Source organism: Mercenaria mercenaria, chromosome 9, assembly GCF_021730395.1.
Source record: "Mercenaria mercenaria strain notata chromosome 9, MADL_Memer_1, whole genome shotgun sequence".
Taxonomy (NCBI): domain Eukaryota; kingdom Metazoa; phylum Mollusca; class Bivalvia; order Venerida; family Veneridae; genus Mercenaria; species Mercenaria mercenaria.
In genome coordinates this window covers 28,582,166-28,607,994 of record NC_069369.1, presented here as the reverse complement: position 1 = coordinate 28,607,994, position 25,829 = coordinate 28,582,166, and the positions used below count along the sequence as shown (strand labels likewise).

Below are 25,829 nucleotides of genomic sequence, written 5' to 3'. Positions count from 1 at the left end.
CGTATACCTCGAATTCACTTAAATATTTAACTTTCCTTGAACTTCGGAACATGGTTGAGATTAAAGGTCTAAACTCTCCATTGCCTTTTTTTTTGTCACTGACGGTTCCAAGGCGGTGTCCTAATCTTTTCCTTTTATGTGTTTGTTATATCCTGCTTGTCTTACTGTTTTACTCTGTCCGTGTAATTGTAATTATAAATCTCATTCATTAGAACATCCACACACTCATAGCAGCTTGGGGTTTCGGTTCAGGGAGTTTGCTTTCTTTTATCTTAAGTGATCGAAACGTAGGATTTATAATATAGGTAATATCATATTACACACTAAATTGAATATTCATCGGTAAAACAAGCGACCATTCTCATACCCGAGGACAGAATTATAAATTCAAACATTTCGTTATGAAAAGAAACTGTGTACCTTTTAGCAAAACATTATCGTAATTCATTCATTCAGTTATCTAAAAATACGGAAAGGAATGTGTTTTACAATGATGAGGATAAAAGCTGTTAATGCCAACGAACATTCAAATTAATAAATGAGCCGTGCCATGGGAAAACCAACATAGTGGCTTTGCGACCAGCATTGATCCAGACCAGCCTGACCGCCCGCTTAGCTCAGTAGGTAGAGCGTCGGTCTACGGATCGCGGGGTCCTGAGTTCGATCCTCGGGCGGGGCGTATGTTCTCCGTGACTATTTGATAAACGACATTGTGTCTGAAATCATTAGTCCTCCACCTCTGATTCATGTGGGGAAGTTGGCAGTTACTTGCGGAGAACAGGTTTGTACTGGTACAGAATCCAGGAACACTGGTTAGGTTAACTGCCCGCCGTTACATGACTGAAATACTGTTGAAAAACGGCGTTAAACCCAAAACAAACAAAAGACCAGCCTGCGCATCCGCGCAGTCTGGTCAGGATCCATGCTGTTCGCTTTTAAAGCCTACTGCAATTAGAGAAACCGTTAGTGAACAGCATGGATCCTGACCAGACTGCGCGGATGCGCAGGCTGGTCTGGATCCATGCTGGTCACAAAGCCACTATGTTGGTTTTCTCATGGCACGGCTCAAATAGTTTACGTATAATTCGAATTAAATGTTCACTAGACCTTAAGTACGGAATTAAGTTAATTATGCACCTGCTTTAAACAGCCTCACATTCCATGCATAAAATAGTCCGCATATTTGTTTATAATGACCGTTGCGCGCATGTGATGCAAAAAGCGCGTAGGACGAAAATGTTTTTATAAAACCCGAAAATATATCTAATGTTAAAGAAATAAATACAAATTTTAAACCGCGGTTTGCTAATATGAAAACAGTTTCTGACAGTACATAAAGTATAAAACGTTTACGATGTATTTGACAGGCGATTGGAGGACTTTTAAGTAAGAAATTTAAGAAATAAAACAGCAATAATATTGTTATAAGGACACATTGTTTAAGAATGACGGAGCATGGCTTAATATAGTAAATATTTTCCTGTTGTATATATTTGGTCATAGTTTCATATTTCGTAGGATATGTCTCTTAACAGTTACTAATCAAACTGGAAAAGTGCAAAGTCTGCTTATGCAATTGTGCTCTTGTATGTCAACATTTGCTTCGAAACTTAGTCTGGTAAAGATAAACGAAATTATTTTTTTTCCTACAAATATTTTAAAAGTTTAGTAACTTAGCGCCTTTCCGGTATCAAGCTTGAATACAAAACAAAAATCCTAAAATAACTTTTTACATATACAAAAGGAAATACTGTAGTATATAATCTGGAATAATACTGGTCCACTCTGCCTGTAAATATCCTCAGAAGAATAATTATTATACATTATGGGCACCTATAACAGAACAGAGCGAGGTAATTACCGAAAAACTTGAGAAAAAAAATCTTGTGCAAAAGAAGAGAGTGACGTCATCATTGACTGTTCTGTGATCGATTCCCGCCAATTTCAGCAGTTCTGGACATGTTAAATGTCCAAGCTTCAACGATTTTCTGTCTTTCATGTCTAGGAATTGTAGACAGAGTAACGATTTGGCCGCCAAATTTAGCCAGCCAGACCTGCGAATCCAGTTGAAATGGTACAATAATAAAGTCAATCTATTTCCAGTGTAGGTAATTTTAGTGTACGAATGTGATCTCTGACATACCAGGGTACCAATTAATCGACTCTTTAACGTCGCTCAAGTACGATCAAGACTACTTATTTAAGGCCAAGTTTAACTTGACATGAAGTCTGACACACCTGTCAAGCTACATTTAAGCACAGAAGAAGGTGAGAATTCATCTGTATATATGAAAATGAACCCTGCAAGAAACTGCTTCGGATGTACGCGTAACTCTGTCGCCCGCAAAACTGAAATTTACGTCTACCTTCACGTGAATTTACTTTAGTATATATCTTACATTTAAAATTGATGTGCCTCGTTCAACCCTGAATTATCATTATGACATATCAAATGTAAAATGTATGCCACTGTTTAGTGAATATCATAGTGCCTATATATGAAAACGCTTGTTTAATGTCAAGCGTTTGATTGATCTGCGTTATTTAATAGTAATCTGTTATTTAAACCAAACTGCATGTTACATTTCGAGAACAGGAATTCCTCAAATAAAACATAAAACATACATTTCAAACAAGCACTTTTTGGGCTAATGACATTTAACAAACAGTAAACCGTCATGGGTGTTTTTTCCTGTTTAAGTTGAACAACCTTTCATTTTGAACAGTTTTTGCTGACGTTATGCAGCCAACTATTTGTTAAATGCGCCCAAGCATTATCATCATCTAAGTATAACTAATGCCCAATTAATTACAAGGCAACTAACGTACAGAATGTGCATGATTCCAAATGTCGTTTTAGCGATTTAAGCATTTTTCTTCATTACAAAGCAGCGATGTGCAATAAACGTCTCTTAAATTGTTTCTTGACAGTGTATACTGTTTAACATGATACACAGGAACGCTATAAATAAAAAGCCAAGAAGAATTAGATAGAAAAAAACCCTGCCACTGTATTCATTTGTCATAAAAACGTACAATAATTATTTTCATCATTAAGTTACCAATTTGCATTTAAAGGTCACATTTTGAAAACAACGCGACATATCCTTGGTTGCAACATTGCAGAAAAAGTTATGCTCGTTTTTCGTTTTTTTTTTAACCCACATGAATTAGCAAAACTAGACTACCTAGAGTTTTATAACGTTTTGGTTTTACAAAAAAAATGAAACTAAATACGGAGGAAGAAATTCCATTAATAATTGTAGGTACAGTCTCGAATAGTTTCGTTTTTCTCGAGGATATGCCACACTAAAAGAGTTATTAAACAGGTTTTTCAACGTCTAGTACAGAGGTCGAAAGGTCACGATCAAGCTCAGTAGGAAGATTCGAGTCAGTTTAAAGCTTTTCCTCACTATCGATCTTAAATACAGCAGTATCACCGTCAACTAACAAGATATAATGTATGACCGCCACGATATCTACGTACCTCATCTAGTTTATCACAACCTAGTTTGTCTGCTGTCTCATCACCACGTTTTTATGCAGTTTTTATTTCTAAATAAATCTTACATCCTTTGTAACTTAATAACGTTTTTGAAACAAATCTACACATTGTATACTTTGTTGATAAACTGGTTATTAAAGTGAATGTAGAAAAGACGGCTGCTACAGCAAGATTTTTGTATTTTTTAAGATTTTAGAAATAACAATCTTCATGTTTGATAGTTTATACATCGTTCACACTCAAGTCGCTTTTCTAATCAAATTACTAAAATTGTACCAGTAAAATGGGTATAACTTTTTAAATTTAGAAGAAGAAAAACCCCAAACGCCTCAGAGTCTTTAAACTGAGGACAGAAGATATGATTTCAGCTGACTAGTAGACAATTTTGAAATAATAATAACCCATCTTTATTTACATGTCTATCGTCTAACATTCTTCGTTCAGCCCTTAGTCGTGAAAAGCCTGTGGCATCTGCTGGGCCTCGCTGGGAAACATACTTCATTCGTTAAGTAGCTGACTACGGGACATGTTTTGCATATCGCATAACTGCGAAGAAACATTAAAATTTTATCAACAAAATCGACATTTTAGAAATTTCTCAAATTATACCCGAATATCATTTTTCACAGATTGACAATAAAGAAAAGCTAGCGGACTGTTTAAGCCAAATAGATACTTTATACAATGGATAAACAGCTTCATTGTAAAGTTTTATACGAGCAAACTATAGGTTTGTTTTCGATTTAAATACTCAGCCCAGCTTTAGCGTTCATTTCCCTATTAGGACATTGAATATATTTGATATGAAATGCGATAATCTGTTTTAATATGCCTGTATTATGATCATTTTTGTCGTTCAGCATATCAATTTATAGTAGAAAATTATTCACTTTTCACATTATAAAAAGATCGTTGCCATGGTTTTTTGTTAATAAAACATGCATATGAATGCTTTGGTTAAGTTCATTTTCGGGAGAAAGCCTTTGTATTTGATAAATAAAATGTTTGTCACTATTTCAAATAGTATTAAAAACTATCAAGTGTACAATATCATTATTTTGATTTTGATGTAATATGGATATAGAGACGCTTTATAAAATTTTACACGTGTTTCACGCTCATTTTACAGGCTTTTTAGATGATTGACATATTCAATATGTCAGATTTTTGATGACTTCAACCATACATCTGTTGCCTGAATTAGAAGTATGGTCAAAATCAGATACGGTCAGAATAGGTGGTCAATATTTGAAATAGAATGTGTGAGGTCAATTATTACGGGTCATCTAAATTGTCAACTTATCACTCGGGACATCACCTCCGCGCTATTAAACCAGCCGGTATCAGCCCTTCGCACCACGTGACACTCTTCTACCCATTATGTGTGTGGTAAAATGAACGCCCGCATTGGCCTGCTTTCGTTTGTATTCAGAGGTATGTACTCGTATTAGAGGCCAATTTTGCGAGAGTATCAAGATTTCAAACGATTGTATGATACAAAGTGTACAAACTTTATTCCTTTGAGGTACAGAGCGAGTGTCACAATTTCAATGTTATCGATCGAAAATATGTGTTATACTTACAAAAAGGGCTGTCATTCACTTTGACGGGAAATTTAATGAAATGTGCCAACTCTGTATAATCAATTCACGAGAAGTTCATGGCAAGAATTTTACCAAAGAATACAACCTCAGCATGTGGAATTCTACGTCCCAATTCGTTAAATTGTTTATAACTTTTACCTTCGTATTTTGTTTGTTTGCAGAATCAATAAGAATGAAGAAAAATCGGCACGTTCTATCTAAATCACTGCTTGCGAAAAGTCGAAAGAATGCAGTACTTATTCGAATAATTTTGAGGTAGAAGATGAACATTGCGTTAGAACTGATACATTTACACTTTGTAACGAAACTATTAAAGCAAATTATGAACGACAGAACGCCATGTTTGTTTAAACTGCATAATTGCAATAGCCAAGGCTGTAAATGTCAGTCAGTAGACAGGAAAAGATATAAACAGAGATGATAAACTTGTAAAGGGAGATAATTAACATACCTTGTCTTACACGCAATATTCCATGGTGTATCTGGCCATCTATCCTTTACAAACTGTCTATCCATACATGGACATAAAGTAAGTATTTCTTCTCTATTTCCTTATAAATTTTACTACTATTTTAAACTATTTAACGTCGGATTCATTTATATAGCTCTTAAATACCTTTACACTATACACGCCAGATTTTATGCCTTTTAGATTTAAAATGTTCTTTCAAACACCTGTGCCTTGATGCGGCCCATCTGTAGCAACCTTTTTTTGCTTAAACAATCTAATTAAGGAAAGAGTCCGAAAAAACCTTTCTTCCGTCTTTGTTACATATAGATGTCGCGGCGTAATCTTGAAAACGTTCATTCAGACTATGTATGTCTGTTTATATTGTCTATATGTACACCATTCTCCGCCTATCTTCGTGACATCTGATTATAAATTGACATGTCTATCCAAAATATGCGATCCCGTCCATGCTTTAATCCCTGCTAAAATAATTTCTATAGCACAAAATGTAGTACTTGATTTTATATAAGGTATATCATAAGCCCCTGCTGACAACTCAAATCTTTTTCTGATGAGCCGCAATATGTTAAACTTATCCATAAAACCATCAAGTATATGGACAGGATAGGAATTTATACCCCAAATACCTAGAGTGCATAAAACAGTGATCACAGTCACCGATCCTTGCACTGACATAAATTATTCTTTAGTCGTAACCGCTAATTTGAACATTTGGAAATACAGTTAACGTTAATCATCATCTTGCACAGTCATTTCCATGTTTTATAAACTATGAGCCAAAACATTTGATGTGATCAATTTGTTCAAAAGGAAGTTGTTTTTTTTTTAATTCAGACAATATGCATTTAAACAGTTTAAGATGCATGAGTCATAAAACAATAAAAGAATGTTTTAAAACAAAGTTCGAGTGTTTTAATTAATAATCGCGGCGAGAGCTCTGGCCGCTTTCCATCTGATATAAGACTATAATACTCACTACCTGTTGCAATAGGTAATTAAGCATCATTAGAAACAAATGTTGTTCCTGGTAGGATGTTTAAATATATCAGGTACATTATATAACTACTCATACTATGCAAAAAACAATGTCGAAATCAATGCACTACTCATCGGCATTAAGGTTAAGGAGATCCGATTGATTTCACTTGGAAACGTAGCACCGGTTTGTGAAATTACTGCACTTAATGAAACTATTCTTGTTTGATGACGTTAACGCAAAAGACCCATTCGATGTTAGAAAGCTATCTACTGTACTGGAGTAATCAATTTCATACCTCGCCTTTTCACAACATTATACTATTAAAATTCCTGGATGAACGCAGTGCGCATATTAATTCAACAGCTTTTAATGCATTCCGATGCAATAATGTACCAATATATGCACACAAATATAACATGATATGTTTATTTAAATACATGAATAATTTGATATACCAACTTAAATTTTGCAATTGTGTCATCTATGTCACATGGAACGTTGACAAAAATGTAAACCAGATTACGTAACAAAGATCTGCCCGAAAAAAAAAAGACAGTGACAGAGAACAAAAACGCTGACAGAATGTTTTACTTTAAGGTTGTTGCCCATGTTGCTGTGAAAAAGTAGGACTTATGTCACTCTAAACTTCTCGTATCAGTGCACGAATGTAAGTGATTTATCAAGTCGTATGTCATTTCACAAATATTAATCATTGAACGAATTAAGGAATAAGTCGGAATAAAGACCTATAAGCGATTTATTTAACAGATACAGACGACCACAGAATATTGCTTGACATCTTAACAAGATAATTTTTGAGTTGATCATATTTATGATATACCGAATGCCTTGTGTTAAAAAGTAATCTGACTAAATTGAATTTACTGCATGCAAGGTATGTAAAATGCATATGTACACCAAGACTTAACAGTACAAAGCAGACAACAACTGCAAAGTCAGCCGTATGCGAATTTCACGATAATACCGCAAATGTTTATTGTACATAAAATGATATAGGTTTTGCTGAACTATGTAGAAAGACTTTGTAATCCCATGCACTTACTTAAAGAAACATAATTCTTTACTAATAATTGCTGTAATCATTTTATGCTGTATCTTTTTATCCACCGATTGTAAGGAATTCGTATGAATGCGTTACAAGTAAGCTGTACCTTGAATTCCAGCTTAGTTTCCTATGATGTATATGTGAAGGATCCTTAAAGCATTTGTTCAATGTCAAATGTGACGGTTTTAACAACATTAAAAACGGTGCTTGCAGTATATTGTAATGAAATTCAATAGGGTTTATGCGCTTTAAATCCCCTTATTATACTTAGGAGCCTCCTTAGCCGAGTGGTTAATGTCCTTGAGACCCTAATTACTTGCCCCACACTGCTGTGTGCCCGAAACCTCGCGTGGGTGTAGAATTCTTTTATTTTCTATTTGAGAACGCCATAAAATGGGCTTACGGACCCCCGGTGGTTCTATCCAGATGCCCAGTCGTGCTTGCGTTAATGCCTAGAGGAGCAACTAGGGTCTTCCTCCACCATCTAAAGCTGGAAGAACATCCTTAAGTTGCTAAAATGACCACAGGGTTCAAGCTAACAAGATATCCCGCTAGTACTTGTTTTTGCCGAAAAATAACCACCGGATTCATCTACATCTGGAGAAGCTGTGTTAAAAGGTTTTACACTCGATTTTAGACATTAACAGAAATGTTTCATATACAATGATATAAAGTTTTTTTCCTCTTTTTCACTTACGTTAACAAGTATGTATACACAGACGGAACAATGCAGGCCCCACACATTGCTGACATGACATAATGCCTTTACCGCTGTCATCTTAGATATGAATTACCTCAAATATATGAAATCTTCTTTTCAGGAAAAAAGGGAGGGAATATTCATGACAATTTTTTAATAATCAAAAGATCTGAAATGGCCGTGACACGTTTTACACTAGCAACTGACACTTAAAACCTGCCAAAGCATTTCATTTCAGTAAGGCAATACAAAAGGAATATTCTTTACATCAAAATTACTGGTATCATATTGAAACAAATCTCTCTCTAGCGAAATGAAGGTTGATGAAGCCATGTTGACATGAATACACTCGACAATCTACTCGAATTGCAATGATATCTTTACATCATCTGTGTGTATATATATATATATTAAAATTTGAAATAAAGACATACTAAAGTTTTCTCTTTACTCTGATTATTTTCTGACTAGCATTCTTTTCAAAAGTGTTAATATCATAGAGTTATTGGTGTCTGCTATCAATTTCTATAACTGAGACATGTAATGTAACTTTAGATCGAATCAAGCTAAACCTGGAAGTTACTGGAAATAAGCTCAATATATCTAATTTGGTCTTCTTCAAGGATAGGCTATTCCAATTACCTTCCTAATTCCGGTGTTGTTACTGTGCATTCTGACAAAATATGACCTTTCATTTTTTCTGTTTTACTTCCTTTTAGTATATTAAGCCTAAATCTTAGAAGTCGGGAAAAGAATATAAATAGAATCTATACTTAAGTAGTATATTTCACTTGTTAAAAGAATAGACCGCCTCCATCGTAAATTTCCACCTCCTTATGTCATTTAGCAATAAGTAAACAATCTTACTGAGGCGTTCGTTTATATGTACGCTAACAGTAATAGAACACACAGGTAACACGACGGAAAGGTACTGGTGGCAGTCTTTGTAGCAATTACAACTCGTAGGAATTACACTGCGTAACCCTTCACAACAAAGTAACAAAATTCGTGGATAATTTAAGAGGAATTCATAGCAATAATTCAGTATACGATTGAATGGGCTTTATATCAGATAGATGAACATTAACACATGACGTCACGTATATTAGAAAAATATATGACTAGTGGTTGAACTGAATTATTATACATTCATCACCGTTTTATACAGACTACAAAACTAACGACACCTTGATGTGTTAGTACAAACCACAGTAGTTATCTACCGACCCTATATGAATGAAGACTTAGCGGGTAACCATTTATAGTATATGATTGATATACTTAAAATGCAAAACTTCACAATTCTAATTTTTCAAAAAGACCTCGTTTGCTTTCTAAACCACAAAAAAAGCAGAAATTGCACTTTAACGCAGACACCTATCATCATGGCTTTATGCAGATTTGAAAATTAAAAAATGAGTACAATTAATTTTTACTTGATATTTAATATTCATAAAATATGCAACGAGATAAAATATTCCACAAAAGATAAACAAATACATATACTGTCTAGATAAGCGGATCTTACGTAGAAACTGTATTAGTGTCAACTGTTTAAGTAGCTGTTTAATCGAAAAATGTCCTATCAAACTGAGAATTTTGTTCAGCGAAGTCACAAATGAGCTTCCTATTGTAGCACTTATTGAACTAAATCATATCTACTCGTTATTCACAACTAGGAACGTCATCAACGTACAAAAAAAATCGGTTGCAATTTTTATACTTTTTGGAAACTAGATTTCTAAAGTATGTGTATATCGCTTCTCGGCGTTGAAGTACCCACGGATGACGTCATACGAGCCAAAGTGTATAAATATGCAGTGAGTTACAACGCATTCTCTGATTCGCGATATCATAGTTGAGTGTTCTATTAAATAGCAGTATCCAACTGCATTCCGGAAAAAAGAGTCACGAATTGCTTACGCCGCTGTCCATTTATTACGTTATACCGACGCCACAGATACTGAATACGTGGACAAGCCTTTGTTTTAAAACATACATGAATAATTATGAAGCAGAGGCGTTTTTCATCAATATTTATGGGAAGCAGAGCCTATAATAACTATCATGCACCCCCCCCCCCCCCCACACACACACACCCTGTAATATTTTAAAGTACAATATCACTATATTTCACTATTAGCGTTTATTATTAAAACCTCAACCCTCAATTAAAACAAATATGATTTGTGATATATGGAATTTTATTCATCTATAGAAATGTCAAAGCTAATATTAAAGATAAAAGATTGATTTTGAGAGATACAAATAGATAATTAAAATCCAGCATATTCTTGTCTTAAATGCCAGTATATTTTTGTCTTAAATGCCAGCTTATTTTTATTCTTACCAGCCTGTACTTCTTTTAATGAACCGTTTTATTAATTTTCCCGTTAAAAGTAGCTAGTTAAGCAGAACATAGCGAATACTGAACACACAATGATATTTGTTAATAACTATAATAAACTGCCGACGACGTTGAACAGCAGAAAGGTAAAATTCCTAGCAAAATAATTACAAGTTCTTACAAAACAAAAGTATATAAATATGCAGTGTGTTACAACGCATTCTCTGATTCGCGATATCATAGTTGAGTGTTCTATTAAATAGCAGTATCCAACTGCATTCCGGAAAAAGAGTCACGAACTGCTTACGCCGCTGTCCATTTATTACGAAATGTTATGAGAGTATGGAATAGAGAAAATGTATCATGTTTAGCAACATTTATAACACAGTAAATTACTTGCTTGCAATTACTGGTGGCATGCTTTTTATGTATCCAGTGACACATTATGATTTTCGCGAATATATGATCAACCCTAATCTATTAACAGTTAACTGTATTTTCAAACAGCTGGCTAAATATCTCTGTAGATTGTACGATTTCAATGCCTACTCTCAATTTTCGTACGAAATGCATCAAATTATAACATTAAATCTAAGGAACTGTTTGTCATGACAGGAACGATTTAGCAAAAATTTGTCTTCTAATCGCTTAAAATGATTTTTATTGTTGTAAATCTCGTATTAATCATGTGAAAAATTATTATACGACAACTGAACAATATTACAAAGGTTTTATATTCATGCTATACCCATGAATGTTGAGATTATTACACAGTCGTAAATTATATGACTTTGTTAAGGTTCAATCGAGGTCATGGATCTAACGATTATCTCAACTTACTGAATTAAGGGTATTAAAAAACGAAGACGTGTTCAAAAGACCAATAACGATTACCCGGTGGTCTAGATAATTATGTATGTATCAAACAGAATAAAAAAAGTTACGTTTAAGATTATTACATTTTTGTCTTATTCTAAAAACTCCACCGACGTTTATTTTTCTTTGGAAATTTCAACATCATGCTGAGGTTGTGCCAGATACTCAAAGTACAAAAACACGAGTTAAATGACACCGTAAATTCTTATCATTATGTTAAATGTAACACTATACATGTCCATAAATAAGTTATATTTTTCGTGTATATAAGCAACAAGTTATTAAATCATTTACATACAAGTTCCATCAATATTACACAGGTTTGTTCACTTCAAGCTGTGATTTTATTTAGCCTATTTATGCTTGTATGCGGATGTATCCTCATGTAGTCTATGTTTATATATTGAAATAAACCATGTATAAATATACCCTGAAATAGCACGTATAAGTATAGCATATGTATATATTCTTTTTTATTCGACATACATACTTAATACATACTTAAAATACTGCAGTGGAGACTTCCGTGGCCAAGTGGTTAAGGTCGCAAACATTAAATCACCTGCACCTAACCGATGTAGGTTCGAGTCTCACACGGGGCATTGAATTCTACATATGTGGAAGCCATCTAGCTGGTTTACGGAAGGTCGTTGGTTCTACCCAGGTGCCCGTCCGTTATGAAAAAATGCACGGAGGGGCACCTAGGGTCTTCCTCCGCCATCAAAAGCTGGACCGTAGCCATATGACCTATATTTTTTCGGTGTCACGTTAAAGCCAACTAAACAAACAAATCAATACAGTAGTATCGATGTAATTTTACATTTTTATAGACAGCCTGCGACTGCCCGATCATAAATAAGTTCCATACATAGCTTCAAAGTATCAGCACACAATGAGACTTTGTCCCCTTTGAAATGACTTCTTAGATTTAGCTTGTTTGTGAAGGAAATTATTTTAAATCTCTCTTGATTTCCCTTCACTACTAGTATTTCTGCTATTTTAGGAGACCAAGCTTTCCTTGAAGAAAAGAAAGACTGCGTTGACATTTGACATACTTCGATAGATAAATAACATCACGTTTTGTCACAATTCTTTGACTTGCCTCTATGAATTTATCTACGAATTTACAGTGTACGTAATGACATTACCACCATGTCAAGATATGATCCTACTTTACTATATCCCTCTGATATTAGTTCCAGTGGTAAATGTAAATGTATGATGTCATATGCGTTCATCAAAGAATTCCATTACGCACCGTGCTTCAGTTTTTTATCTTCTTTTTTCATTTCAATCTCTTTAGTATTTCTTGAGGAGCAAGTTTGTCATCAGTATTTATCTAAAGTTATTTCAAAAATGATTTTGTATAAACTGAGAACATCCCTGACACGGTTATGAAATATTTCGACATATCACAGTATTTAAAAATGAGGACATATTTGCAACAGGTTTCAATATCTGTTTAGCCTAGTGTATTTGGCGACGGCCTAACCTGCATGGGGTCCAAAACTCGAAGGCAAAAATGACATAAATGTGTTTTTCGAGATACCAAACAGGATGAACACGGAACGAAAAGGATATATTTGTTGGCAAGTCTTAACCGGAGATAGTACGTTCTTACACCATGCTTTCTAATTAATTCTTAGTGTATGTTACTGTTCAAATAGAGTCTGTTTGGACAGAATACCCTATTTGCCATTCGGCGAGTTGAAAACAATTGAAATGTCTTGAACGGCGTGGGGTACCAAACACTTCAACACAACGTTCCTGGGATGTTCTCCTGCCACGCGGTGAATCTGTCAACAGTTTCAGTACGTTGTAGTACAAATCGTGCGGCGGATTAGCCTCATGTGATGTGGCTGTCGTTAAATAAATATGCCACAAAAATTTCATCATGGAGAAAGGAATTTAAACGAGTTGGCTACTTCTCAGCAAACTGATAAAAGAAATATATGTCCACGGGCCAAGGAAGAATGTATTCATATCCAAGGGCCGATGTAGAATGTGTTGACAGGGCAATTCTTAGCCAAGTTGTTTGCCAAATGAATGTAGACGACAAAACCTATAAATGTACAGCTTATTCACCATTTGACTGATGACCATACAGAATAGTTTCATGCAAGTTTACAATAGTTTTATTGGTAAAGTGACGTCACACCTTGACCTGATACAATACACAATAATGGTCATCGTTTTGTATTTACACAAGTAATGTCCAGTTACGGTTAGTCTGCAGATCATACCATTACATGGGGTACGCGATATACGCTGTCTTGGATAAAGGAGCGATCCGGTCACCAACAAACGATTTTATTAATAATACTATGATGATCTGATTGTAATGAAGCTCGTCCTATTTTATATGACTTTATATTTTATGGTGAAAACAAACCCAATCATTCAATGTAGCGCCAAACTGACTAGTAAACAAGAATATTCTAAGTATTGTGCGGTCCGCTTTATTTTGTAATAGGAGCGGAAAAATGTGCAGCCCGATACAGGACTCGAACCTGCGACCTTCTGCTTGCAAGTCAGATGCTCTACCAACTGAGCTAATCGGACAATTGATATCATAGACTAATTATATACATTATATACACACTGCTACATTCCTCCCTCCTTTTTTCAAAGACAAACTCAGATTCTTTTGACTAACCCAGCCATTGCTTCACCCTGGCTCTAGGATTCCAAGGCTAGCCACCACACTCACGGCACCAATGTAATAGGAGCGGAAAAATGTGCAGCCCGATACAGGACTCGAACCTGCGACCATCTGACTTGCAAGCAGAAGGTCGCAGGTTCGAGTCCTGTATCGGGCTGCACATTTTTCCGCTCCTATTACAATTTGAAGGAATTCCGGTTTTCCACACTTTTTTGTGACATACATTTTCTGCTCAATTACAATAGCAAACAAAATCAATTCTTGTCTTCCCAAAATAAAACTATTTTATCCGTATCCTGTAGAAATTATCAATTTAGATCAACTCGTTACATACCGTTTATATTTTGTTTTATTCTTTTTTTCTGTGAGATACGAAGTCCATGATTTATCAGTTAACGTTATATGAATGACATAACTTAAATATTTTCAAAGAAACTTCGCACAATCATGAATGAACCTTCATTAACCCTTACTCTGCTAAACTCCTATAATGGACTGGTCCATCATTCAAATTGGGCCATACCACTTATTATTCAAAGGGGTGTTCACTGAAATTTACTGACTGAATAGCGAACAGTGCAGACCATGATCAGACTGCACGGATGTGCAGGCTGATCTTGGTCTGCACTGGTCGCAAAGGCAGAATCGATTGTCGACAGCAGGCTAAAGGTTAAAAAAATATGAATAAAATAATCTCACTGATTTTAGATAACAATTACGATAGAAACCGAAAAATAACTGTAATTGCAGTTATACTTCTTATTTTGCAAGCTAGATGATTGATAACTGTATCTGAAATCTCAGAGAAGTCTAGCTAGTAGGCATTTTAACGCAGTTCATTGTGAAATAATGACTTAAAATCGAAGATAACTGATAAATAAACTTGTATACGCGCATTATGCTAGATGTAAAGAGACACCTGTCGAGATGGTTAATCAGATTTTTTTTGTAAAAACGATACTGATACGACATAATCTCAAAGAATTAAATAACGTTTAATTAATTAATTGATACGTTTAATGAATGAACGAACGAACGAACGAACGAACGACTGATTGATCAATCGATCGGTTGATTGATTGACTGACCAAACGATTAGCCTTATTGAACAAACAAGTGCACGACCGAATACTTAAAGGCCGGTGGATCATTCAATACATAATTAATTGATTAATTAATTACAGATCATTGATTAAAGACATGTGACGAGAAAAAAGTAGACACATACTTGTGGTATAACGCTAATTATAGTAGACATTTTTGGTGGCGTATTGGTCGATTGATCCGGGGGTGTTGCCGAATACCAATACTTATGCCGGTGGTTTTTATGTCAAATAATATTATATAACTGATGATGATTATGATGATGGTGACATTGTATAATTTAATTTTCATTTGTATTGACAACACCGTTACTATTTTATGATATTGTGGAATTTTAGTGCAAAAAATATATGAAACACGGAAATCGGGATGCTGTATGGACGGCGTTAAACAGTGTTCAATACAACACATTTAGAATGGGCAAAACTTACATTATACAATATTATGTTGATGTAGTGTTTATATGATCTCTTTCATATATTGTAAAGATAAAGAGTAAGATAGGCATTTCTTTGAAAAACTTGTGAAGTAGACATCTTAAAATGATATCTTTCACTTAAAAATGTTTTGCATTCAAACAGCATAATATTAAAGTATTTAACATAAATATATTGTAAAACTACCTCGAAAGTGATGGGTAAACTAAAATGCTGCATAAAAACGTTGCATATTTTATTATGAATATGATAAAGAGAGATATTTAACAACTGTTGCACATAAGGACGGCGTTTACTTATTTATTGCTTTATTTTCGTATAAATTTTATCTTTCCCTTATGATTAAAGTCATTTACGCTGAACAAAACTCTCTCGTCCCTAAACATCAAACAAATATAAAGCTTGGGAATTTATGATATGTCATTATATAGGTATAACACAAGACCTAGGACTTTTTAAACCCAAAGTATAGAGAAAAGTAAAGCATTTGAAAAATGAAGTAATGTCATACTATATGCGATTTTCCGCAAGATATACCTTGCTTGATCTGTTTGACATGTGATAGAACGTTGATATTGATATATTTAAACTGTAAGAGACTTTTTTGTGTTGATCAATATGTTCTGATGAGCAAGTGAGCTATCAAAGTTCCGCGGTTTTAAAAGCAAGTACTTCAAAATGAACATGTCTTTTTAAAAAGGCAGCGTGTCATCTTGCGATATTGTTGAACATTTTGAAAAATTTAGCCGTATTTGTCTGAACTGAAGGTAAATATTTACATTTAGACAACATTTTCAAGTGTATTATCCGTCAATTTTTCAATAGGATTCATTTTCCTTAGATTCTGAACTAAAATATATATTTAACCCATGTAAATAAATAGATTATGCACGAAAAAGCATTTCCCAGGCCGAGAGTTAACGTGCATTCCAGAGAAGGTATCAAAAATATAGTCGTATGAACTGGTGTAATAAATATATTGGAGAAACCTGTTTAAACATACTCAAGGAAAATGCAGTCGGGTCTTTGTACTAAGTGCTATGTAGACCTTTTGGTTCAGACAAGTATGTTAAGTACATCAGTATTCATTTATAAATAAAACAACGTTGTAAGTGCGTTATCGAGAAACATAATTCATTTGTGATTAGAAAGAAATTACGCGAATAATTTGCATATTTCTGTGATAAAATCTGACAATTTCAGCCAGCTTCGAGGTCACTGTTTGTATTAACAATGTGAAGACTACACAACAAATGAAAAACAATAATCTGACATTTGTTAATTTGTTATCATCTTCTAAAACCTCAGTATATGTCGGTGACACAAAAACTGCTATCTCGCCACGTTATCACCTTTAATGTACAACTAGCAGATAACACAAGGCATATGGAAAGGCATATCATAGGTTAAATGATAACATCTTCACGTAATGCTCTAAATATAAAGATACTTTTTGTTTGTAGCTTTGTGTTCTTGATAAAAATATTATTATTGTTTGTTCCTTATGTAAATATTATATCACCGAAAGACAGAAGTTTGTAAATACGCTGTAACTTCTCTTGACGGAGTTACAGACATGTTATAATGTAAAATGTAAATATTATGTAAGTGCAAGACAGCAGCTCATTTATAGTATTTTAATGTTATTAATGATCCGGATATTGACAAGTAATTTTGTAAATATTATTTTAGAGAAAGGCAGATACATGATGTGAACACAAAGCCCGAGCGGTCTATATGGGACAACAGTATTTTAGGTTTAATACAAAGTAATGTTGCATATGAGAAAAGTTTTTGACAGATGCATGATAAACACGAAGGCCACGTTTTACATGGGTTGAAATTATTTCGGAGTAATCAGGAGTAATTGGTCTCTGCAGGAGAGTTTACAGTCAAAGAGAACCGAATAATTTATATATCTGGCGTACTCTCAGTTGCATCAAACGCAGCTGCAAATTGCCCATTTGCGGTTACACATCTGATAATCACATTTCGTCACGAAATTTCCGAGAGCTGGCATCGGTTTTGGGCTCCAAAGACTAAATACGATATAGTAGAATTCCTACACCTCTCTAGTTAATTAACTGCCTAATTTTTTATGCCATTAGATCCATTTTGGCTGGATTTCCTAGATTATCATTAGCATTTACTTTTATAGTATTTCATTGTTAATGTGATTACAAATACAAGTAGTTACTGGGCCACAATCAGAGAAAGGTCCTTTTCTTAATGAAGAACCGAATCTATAGCTCAATATGGCCAGTCTTTGAATGATCTTAAAATTATTCGAATCTGTTACATATTGTTACTGGTAATGTAGAAACAGTTATTTAGAAAGCGAAATAATTAGAGAAAGAATGCGTTCCCAATTAAATTCTTTATAATGATTAATATGTATTGTAAAAGTCGTACAATTAAAGTGCTTCATAAACGTAGGAGCATAACAGAAGAATTTCAGTAATGATATAAAATAATTGAAACTATATATCCTAAAAAAAACAGTAATACTGTTCATTAACTTTTTGTCATAGAATGCTTAAACAGTCCTTTCTAGCAAAAAAAAAAAAAAAAAAAAAAAAGAATAAAAGAAAAAAAATGGACAAACAAAAACGAGAAACATTCTTAAACGGGGTCTGAGCCCCGGACATCGTCGTCTCCTTACTTAACAGGTCATCCTCTAGACACACAGCATTTTTATAATTGAGATAATCAGCTCAAACATCTATTATTCTTTCATAATATATTTTGTTATGTAGATCTATCCTTTCCATCTAAACTCCAAAACATGTCCCTAAAGTCTGCCAGGTATTTATGGTTTTGAAAACTAATTTTCTATGATAGTAGAAAAACTTTGAATAGACAGCATCTTCTAAGGAAATACGAGAATATCTGGAATTATATCTGTACTGTATCTTTATTTGGAATTATTGTGAAAGAAAAAAAACTACCGCCGTTTATAAACATGTAATAATGTCACGTGCAAGTTTAGAGGAAAGTATACTGATGCTATTCTGCACGTGTCTTTCTTTTGGATATGTTACTACTTAAGGGTATATCTTCAGGCATGCATAAAACCAATGAAAATAATGTAATAAAACATGAGCAAAATGCCTGTGCTTTGTGCGCAGTTAGTGAATTACTTCTTTATCAGTATTAACAAAAACTATCAAAATTTTTTCTATCAAAATTTTTTAATATGACAAAAGGCGGTAAAAGCAACTTCCACCGTCCAAGTTCATAAAACATCCGGATTCTAGTAAATATATGACTTTTGGATTCAGCCCGCCGTCGGTGAACCTAAAAAAACGCGAACGTATGCACTTTTGTTTATTGAATCCCTGCTCGAGAGCAATATCAGTTCTTTTGCAAATAAAAATTAATGATGCAAACTTTGCACACCCCACGAATTTAAAAAACAAACTTGCAAACATTGCAAATTGCTTTTAATAACGTCTGTGTAAAATTCTTGACGTGCATGAGGTCCGTGCGCGTGCTAGTCCTTAAAAATAAGCCACCATTATACAGTGAAAATACGGCTGAAATGGAAAAAGTACCTATTATTTACCTGCATATGGTAAGTCTTCTAGGCTCACTCTTCTTCATACTGCATCGAGAGCTAAGGGATGTGTGCTATTGGCCATTATAAAAAATGTCCAATATACTGCACACTTGTAATTCCCGCCCGTATAGAGAATCAACGGTCTCTCGCTCTCCCTGTTCACAACAAGGTGAGGTCGAGAGGTAGCCCACGCTTAAAATCCAATAAAAATCACTTCAGTTAATATAAAACGATAATTTTGTTAAGTTTCTCCTTTTAAAGTCTTATCTAAATATGTCAAGTCTGCTCTTTTGCGATCACATATCAAAGATGCACTTAAAATAAACATACAACTCCCCAAAACTGCACAGCTTTAAATTATACTGAAATTTACATCAGTCAATATACGCATAAATAATTTTCTCAAATATGATTTTCTGATATATTTATGAAAATTCTTTGGACGAAAACGCATGCAAGCTTTCTTTTCTTTTGAGCAGTCAATCTGTCAAAATTTCGAAAATTACATATTGTTTTCAATTGATAAACTTTAACCCTAGACAATGTTTGAAACGAAAATTATTTTTTTCCTGCTAAATATCTACTTACAAAGACAATATCAAATTTCACTGAAAGACAACACGTGTTATACCATCTCTGATCAGACAACACCATGACTGCCTATAAATTTCTACTGATATATCAAAATATAGCAGACTTTTGAAATATCTTGCATCTTAGGTGCTTTCATCACAGTATCCGCAGGAATGTGTTCCTTTCGCTCCTTAAATATTAGCGTTTCAGCGACAGAAAACCACAAATATACGACTCCGCACGGAAAATAAGGAAAATCCAATTCGAATCTTTGCAGAAATATCGGGTGTAAGGTTTTCACACGAAAGGTATTTTTACGCTAGGTAGATTTCAGTATTTTATTTTAAACCTGCCTTGTAAATTGCATTTGCTTATCAAAAACCTTGTAAATCCAATTTTTACACTTTATCAGGTAGTTTAATTTCGGTAAACAAAACGCCGGTTTAAATTGTCAAATCAGATAATCCATTTAATTAATTCCCTCGTTTTCATATAATCCTCTATCTATTTTATCACTTATATATATTCCCTTTTTGCAAGTTATTTTTTACAGCGACAGAGAACACATTCGTTTTTGTAATGAAATAGTTAACCAAGCGTCCCAGTACGTTTGTAAAATGACAAGCCATTCGGTGATACGGATCACCGATGGAAAGATTCGCCTTCGTGATTGGTCAATCAGAAACGATTGTCAACATTTGGGACGGAGATAATTCGACGATTTTAGATACTTGTGACTTATACATTAAACCTACACGTATTAAGTGAACGATTTTGGTTCAAATAAGGTTGCAGGACTAAGTTATTTACAATAAATACTTTAACATTGATATATAAAGAAACTTCGAGTACGGGAGAAAACTCATTTGTTAAACACAATGGTTTAATTAACATCTTTTACCCCCCCTACTTCAAATGCAAATAATTTTCTCACCGGAGTTAAAAAAAAAAGCAAGACCATTTTATCCCTCTCATCTAATTAACAAGACAAATATATAAAGGATAGGTAATATTTTCTACGGAGTCGCACTAATTGTAGACAAAGTATTGTAAATTATCCAATGAAAATATTTACAAGTAGATCAAATTAGAAAATCAAGTCTCTCCGATATATAGCTTAAAGGAATTAGATCGAGACAAAATAAACAAAAGATGTATGGCTCAAAGACCTTCAATGACATTTCAAAATTTGGAGTATCTCAACAACCTAAGGATAGGTATTCGATCTCGAACTATATTCGTCCATAGTACATGGTTAGATAAAATACAGGATATACTAAATACCTAAACTCATCATTGTTTACATAATTGTCATTGTTTAAATTCTTCAAGCACGACTTTTATTCGCAGAATTTATGAGTTTTGCCACGAAGGAAACGCTCCCAATTTGTAAGTCATGTTGACAATTCTAGAGTTTAATATTTTAGATTTTATTGGACGTTTAAGTAATTAAGATACCAACAAAGCCTGCGGTCTATATGTTTTACTTCGATTATTCAGTATTTGATTAGAAGAAATCCCTGTTATTGTCTGTAATTTGTGTCGTGATGGATTTGTGGTGCTTTGATATTCTACCAAGATCGCGACAAAAATATCTAAAGAAACAACTAGATTAACTTTCATAATTTTTTAGGCATTAATATACAGTCTTTTATTGAAATGAATCTCAATAAACCTAGCGTAGGTTACATTAATTCAGGAATATTAGTTATGTGGTTTAAAGGATACAAGGAAAGTGTACTGAAAAGGTTATAATAGTAAAACGACTGAGCATAAGTGACTTCGTCTTAAATCTCATGTCCTAAATCGGGGGCTTAGTGCGAAACTAGTCCATCTGACATTTTTTTCCAAGATCCACTTTTTTACACTTTCAAACATCTTTGTCAAGTTTACATTACGTGTAACAAAAAGCAGACTTATAATGTGAATAATAACTTGGAAAAACACATAACTGTCCAAACATCGTTCAGTGCGAAACTAGTCTATTTGCAGAAAACATTTCTCTGGCTAACATACGGTACAGTTTAATTCCTATTCGTAGTCAGAAATACCAGGATTTAATTATTCTGTGTGCTTCAGGCATCATTCCAGGGCCTCACCACTTTTTACATACTTTTTCCACATGAATAAACAAAACTTGTGTGATATTTTGACTACTGGCAATCAAGCAGTTAAATAAGCTGGGCAGATTTTAAGGAGACTCCCAAATCTTGCACAAATATAAAAAAACTAGAGACTTTTGATTGCCATAAGCTGAATCTTGGGTTATACATCCTATTTATATGTTCAGAAACTTTCAGGACCCCAATGCTCAAAACGCAAAAGCAGTGGATGTGTTAACCATAGGCAAATTTTCAAGGCCATGCCTCTACAATCCTAGGGACCAAACATGTCCAGTGACTGTATTCAGTATAAATAATGTGATTTTATGTTTCTTAACTTTAAACAAAGATATTATTTCTTACTTGATTTATCTCCTTACTTCGATCGTTGGTATTTTCAGAGAACAGAAAATTACCTAATTTAGATGACCTGATTTACTTACTGATATCAACTTTACGTGTTTTATCACTGTTATAGCATACACACGATTGCTGACGGTGCGGTCTCTGCATGACCTTGAACAGCAAGCAAGCGGTGCCTTAAAATAACTTTGAATGAGCATATCTTGGTTACTATCTGCTATTTAGAGATGTTTCTGTAAAAAAATTGAAGAAAAATGAATACACGGGCTAGGATCCAGGGTGGTGGACCCGGTGCAAGCCCCGTTTTAGTTTAGTTTTGATTATTTCAAAATACTACAGACTGACATCAAACCCGCCATAGTTTATAAAGTGTATGAAAACAATTCGCACAGACTTAAAAGAGATATAATAGCTAACATACGGACAAGATCTAGACCCTTATAGACTTAAGGTATTAGACCCCTAATAGTAATGTTTCAAAAATAGCATTTGCTTGGTATATTCTTACAGTTGACCATGCTTCGCACTTTGTTGCAAATTTTTGAAAACTTTTACTGTGCCGTTTTTTATAAATTTTGTGTAATTTATGGTATTTCCTCGAGCTCAAGTAGAGACAAATTTCAAAGTGGCGGCCTTTATCCAAAACGTTTGCAGAGAATTCATTATATCATTATTTTTATGAAAGAATCATCAAACTATTGGTAAACAATTATAAAACTAAAACATAAAAGTGTCAGTATCATTTTTTCTAGGGTGCCTCAAGTAAACGGATTTAATGAGACAGAATTCTATCTCCAACATTGAAAAATTAAGGTCGAATCCTGCTGGTCTGTTTTGAATTTTGCTCACTTCATTCAAAAGTAACTGTGGGGCAGAGGTAAAACCTACCTACATTCTTCCACAATATGTAATCTAAAGAATGAAGGCAAAATAGAGAACTTTTACTATACGTAACTCAGTATTTTTAAAGATATCTAACTGTACCCATTCTATTTCAGAGGTAAATTCACTTTGAACAGCAAGAAATCGCTTATCAAAAGAATATTTTTCACTTTTGTACAATAAATCAATAACAAGTCTTGAAAGAAGTAAAAACTTACTAGAAAAGAAAAGAAAAATAAGGAAACAAAACTTTGGTCCCAGTAGGGCTTGAACCTACGCCCCGCTGGAAATTGCAGTCAAAGTAGGTTTATGGTAAACACTGATTACTCTTCAGAAAAGAGATACTCTATTATGGGCCTAATACCTTAACAGGAGACTTATGTGTAAACTCATAATGTCATTCCATAATTATTTGTCTCACGTTGTAACAAAATGTTCTATTAGTACTGTAATCTTTTTCACTGAATTAGATACAATCCTTACAAACAATTACATGCTTAATGAAAAAATGTTTCGCATTACGGAAATACCGATCTGTTGCGGCTCTCATATGATAACATTATAGACTGTTTGCTTTTGATGTCAGATAGTCAGAATACTGAAAAGCCAGTAAAAATGACAAGGAAGAGCAGTAGAACACAGAACCTTCCCGATATTTATTCTCAAATGATATAGTATTATATATTAAGGCATTTTTGTTGTCATCATGATTGTATATATTACCTTTGTACTTTGATATACATGTTTGTTTAAATTAAATTATGTTTGTAATATGCAACTGGCAATCTCCCGGGTAGAGGAAATAAAGAATCAGAATACGCAACGTAGTCTTCCTGCCTCTAGCTAATAATATCTAGGTATTCACAATTTAGATCCAAACATGCGCCAGAGACCAACATATCATACCTGAATTTCAAAAATTTCGGATACCTTTTAGGAATTTTACATACAGGAGTTGATATTAAAGAGTAACTATATTTAAACATCAACTATTCAAAGATTTACTGAGAAACAGGCTGTTTTTGGATGGACTTATTCTTGGGAGCATGAAGCGGGGAGCTTTACGGTTCTGACCTCAGATGGTGTGTGTGTGTCTGAACTATAATTCTAGGCCAGCTCTATAATAATTTGTTTTGATTTCGCACATATTTTAATACTGAATGCCAATATTTACAAAGTCCGTTTTAGATATGCACTTAACTCTGGACGTCACTTTAATGTCCGTTATTTTTACGTTGTAAAGACAAATTCACGACACTTGAATCTTGATATCTGCTTTGCCTCACCGTGCAATGGCTGAAAAAAATTAAAAAAAAAAAGAATGTTTGTCAGCTTCAGATATCGTGACAGTTTCGTTTTTTTGACCATGAGATTATAAGAATAGCTTATGTTTTACATCTTTCGGGCTTAGCAGAAAGGTTCGGATGTTTTGAGGCTAAAAGAGCCCGGACGATACGAGAGCGTCGTGTTGAAAAGCACGAAGAACGCTATCAGTCACAACACATCAAGTGGTGTGAGTCATTTTATCTCTGCTTCTAATCTCTTTCATTGTGATACTAACCGTTCGTCCGTACGAGCAGATCAAAATCAGTGGGTAATGTAAATATTTGCGTTGACAAATGTGGGTCAAATTAGGTCACATCATGTCTGAAATCAAAAGTCCCACATGCAACGCTTGTTTCCACTTGAGAGATAGCATATCACTAATTGAACAAGAGGAAGACAAAATAGATTAACCAAAACAAACTTTTGCTACAATCCCCTGTATTTTTATGTGATAAAAGCTGAATTCCTAGAAAATGTTTGAGATTTTTTACCTGAAAAAAAAAAAAAAACTTCAATAAGGAAAATCATAGAACACATATTTATTGGTTTCTCTTACATTTACTAGTACCCTATGAGCAAACTCGAATATAGTCACAAAAGAAACATTTACATACATTTTTAAGTGAATTTCGAAATAATTAATACATTCGTAGTTGTGTCCGGAGACGTCTTTGCCCGCTGATATTGTCATGGCAAGATCCTGCTTCCTCATGGCAAGACCCTACTTCCCCATGGCAAGATCCTACTTCCCCATGACAAGATCCTACTTCCCCACTATGTATACGAGTGTGATCTGGCCTCAGTATTTTGATAAATGTTGCAATATTAATGAAACATTCTTATTTGATTCTCACAAAATATGAATGCTGTAAGATACAATGAATAGTTCAACAATAACTAGCTGTATCATGTCTTATATTTCTAGTGTTTTTCTATGAAATGAAAATGATATGAAAGATACATTGACTTTATGGATGCCTTTCACAGACAAAGTTAAACAGACAGACAGGGAGCAAAGACAAAGTGAACAAATAAATGAGCCGTGCCATGAGAAAACCAACATAGTGGCTTTGCGACCAGCACGGACCCAGACCAGTCTGCGCATCCGCGCAGTCTGGTCAGGCTCCATGCTGTTCGCTTTCAAAGCCTATTGCAATTAGAGAAACTGTTAGCGAACAGCATGGATCCTGACCAGACTGCGCGGATGCGCAGGCTAGTCTGGATCCATGCTGTACGCAAATGCACTATGCTGGTTTTCTCATGGTGCGGCTC

General features: G+C 34.2%; 1 protein-coding gene across 2 annotated transcripts in view; it reads right to left on the bottom strand.

The window, feature by feature from the left end:
* The window catches only part of LOC123546797 (fibroblast growth factor 18-like), a 56,567-nt gene extending 36,078 nt beyond the window's left edge, over nucleotides 1-20,489 (bottom strand). The window contains exon 1 of one of the 2 annotated variants that reach the window (XM_045333362.2): nucleotides 19,318-20,489. In XM_045333362.2, the coding sequence (XP_045189297.2) occupies nucleotides 19,318-19,355 (38 nt within the window). In that variant the 5' untranslated portion in view covers nucleotides 19,356-20,489. Of the gene's footprint in view, nucleotides 1-5,560; nucleotides 6,230-19,317 lie in introns of those variants that run through there. The other variant, XM_045333361.2, reaches the window with a different exon arrangement.
* Between the last annotated feature and the right edge of the window lie 5,340 nt (nucleotides 20,490-25,829).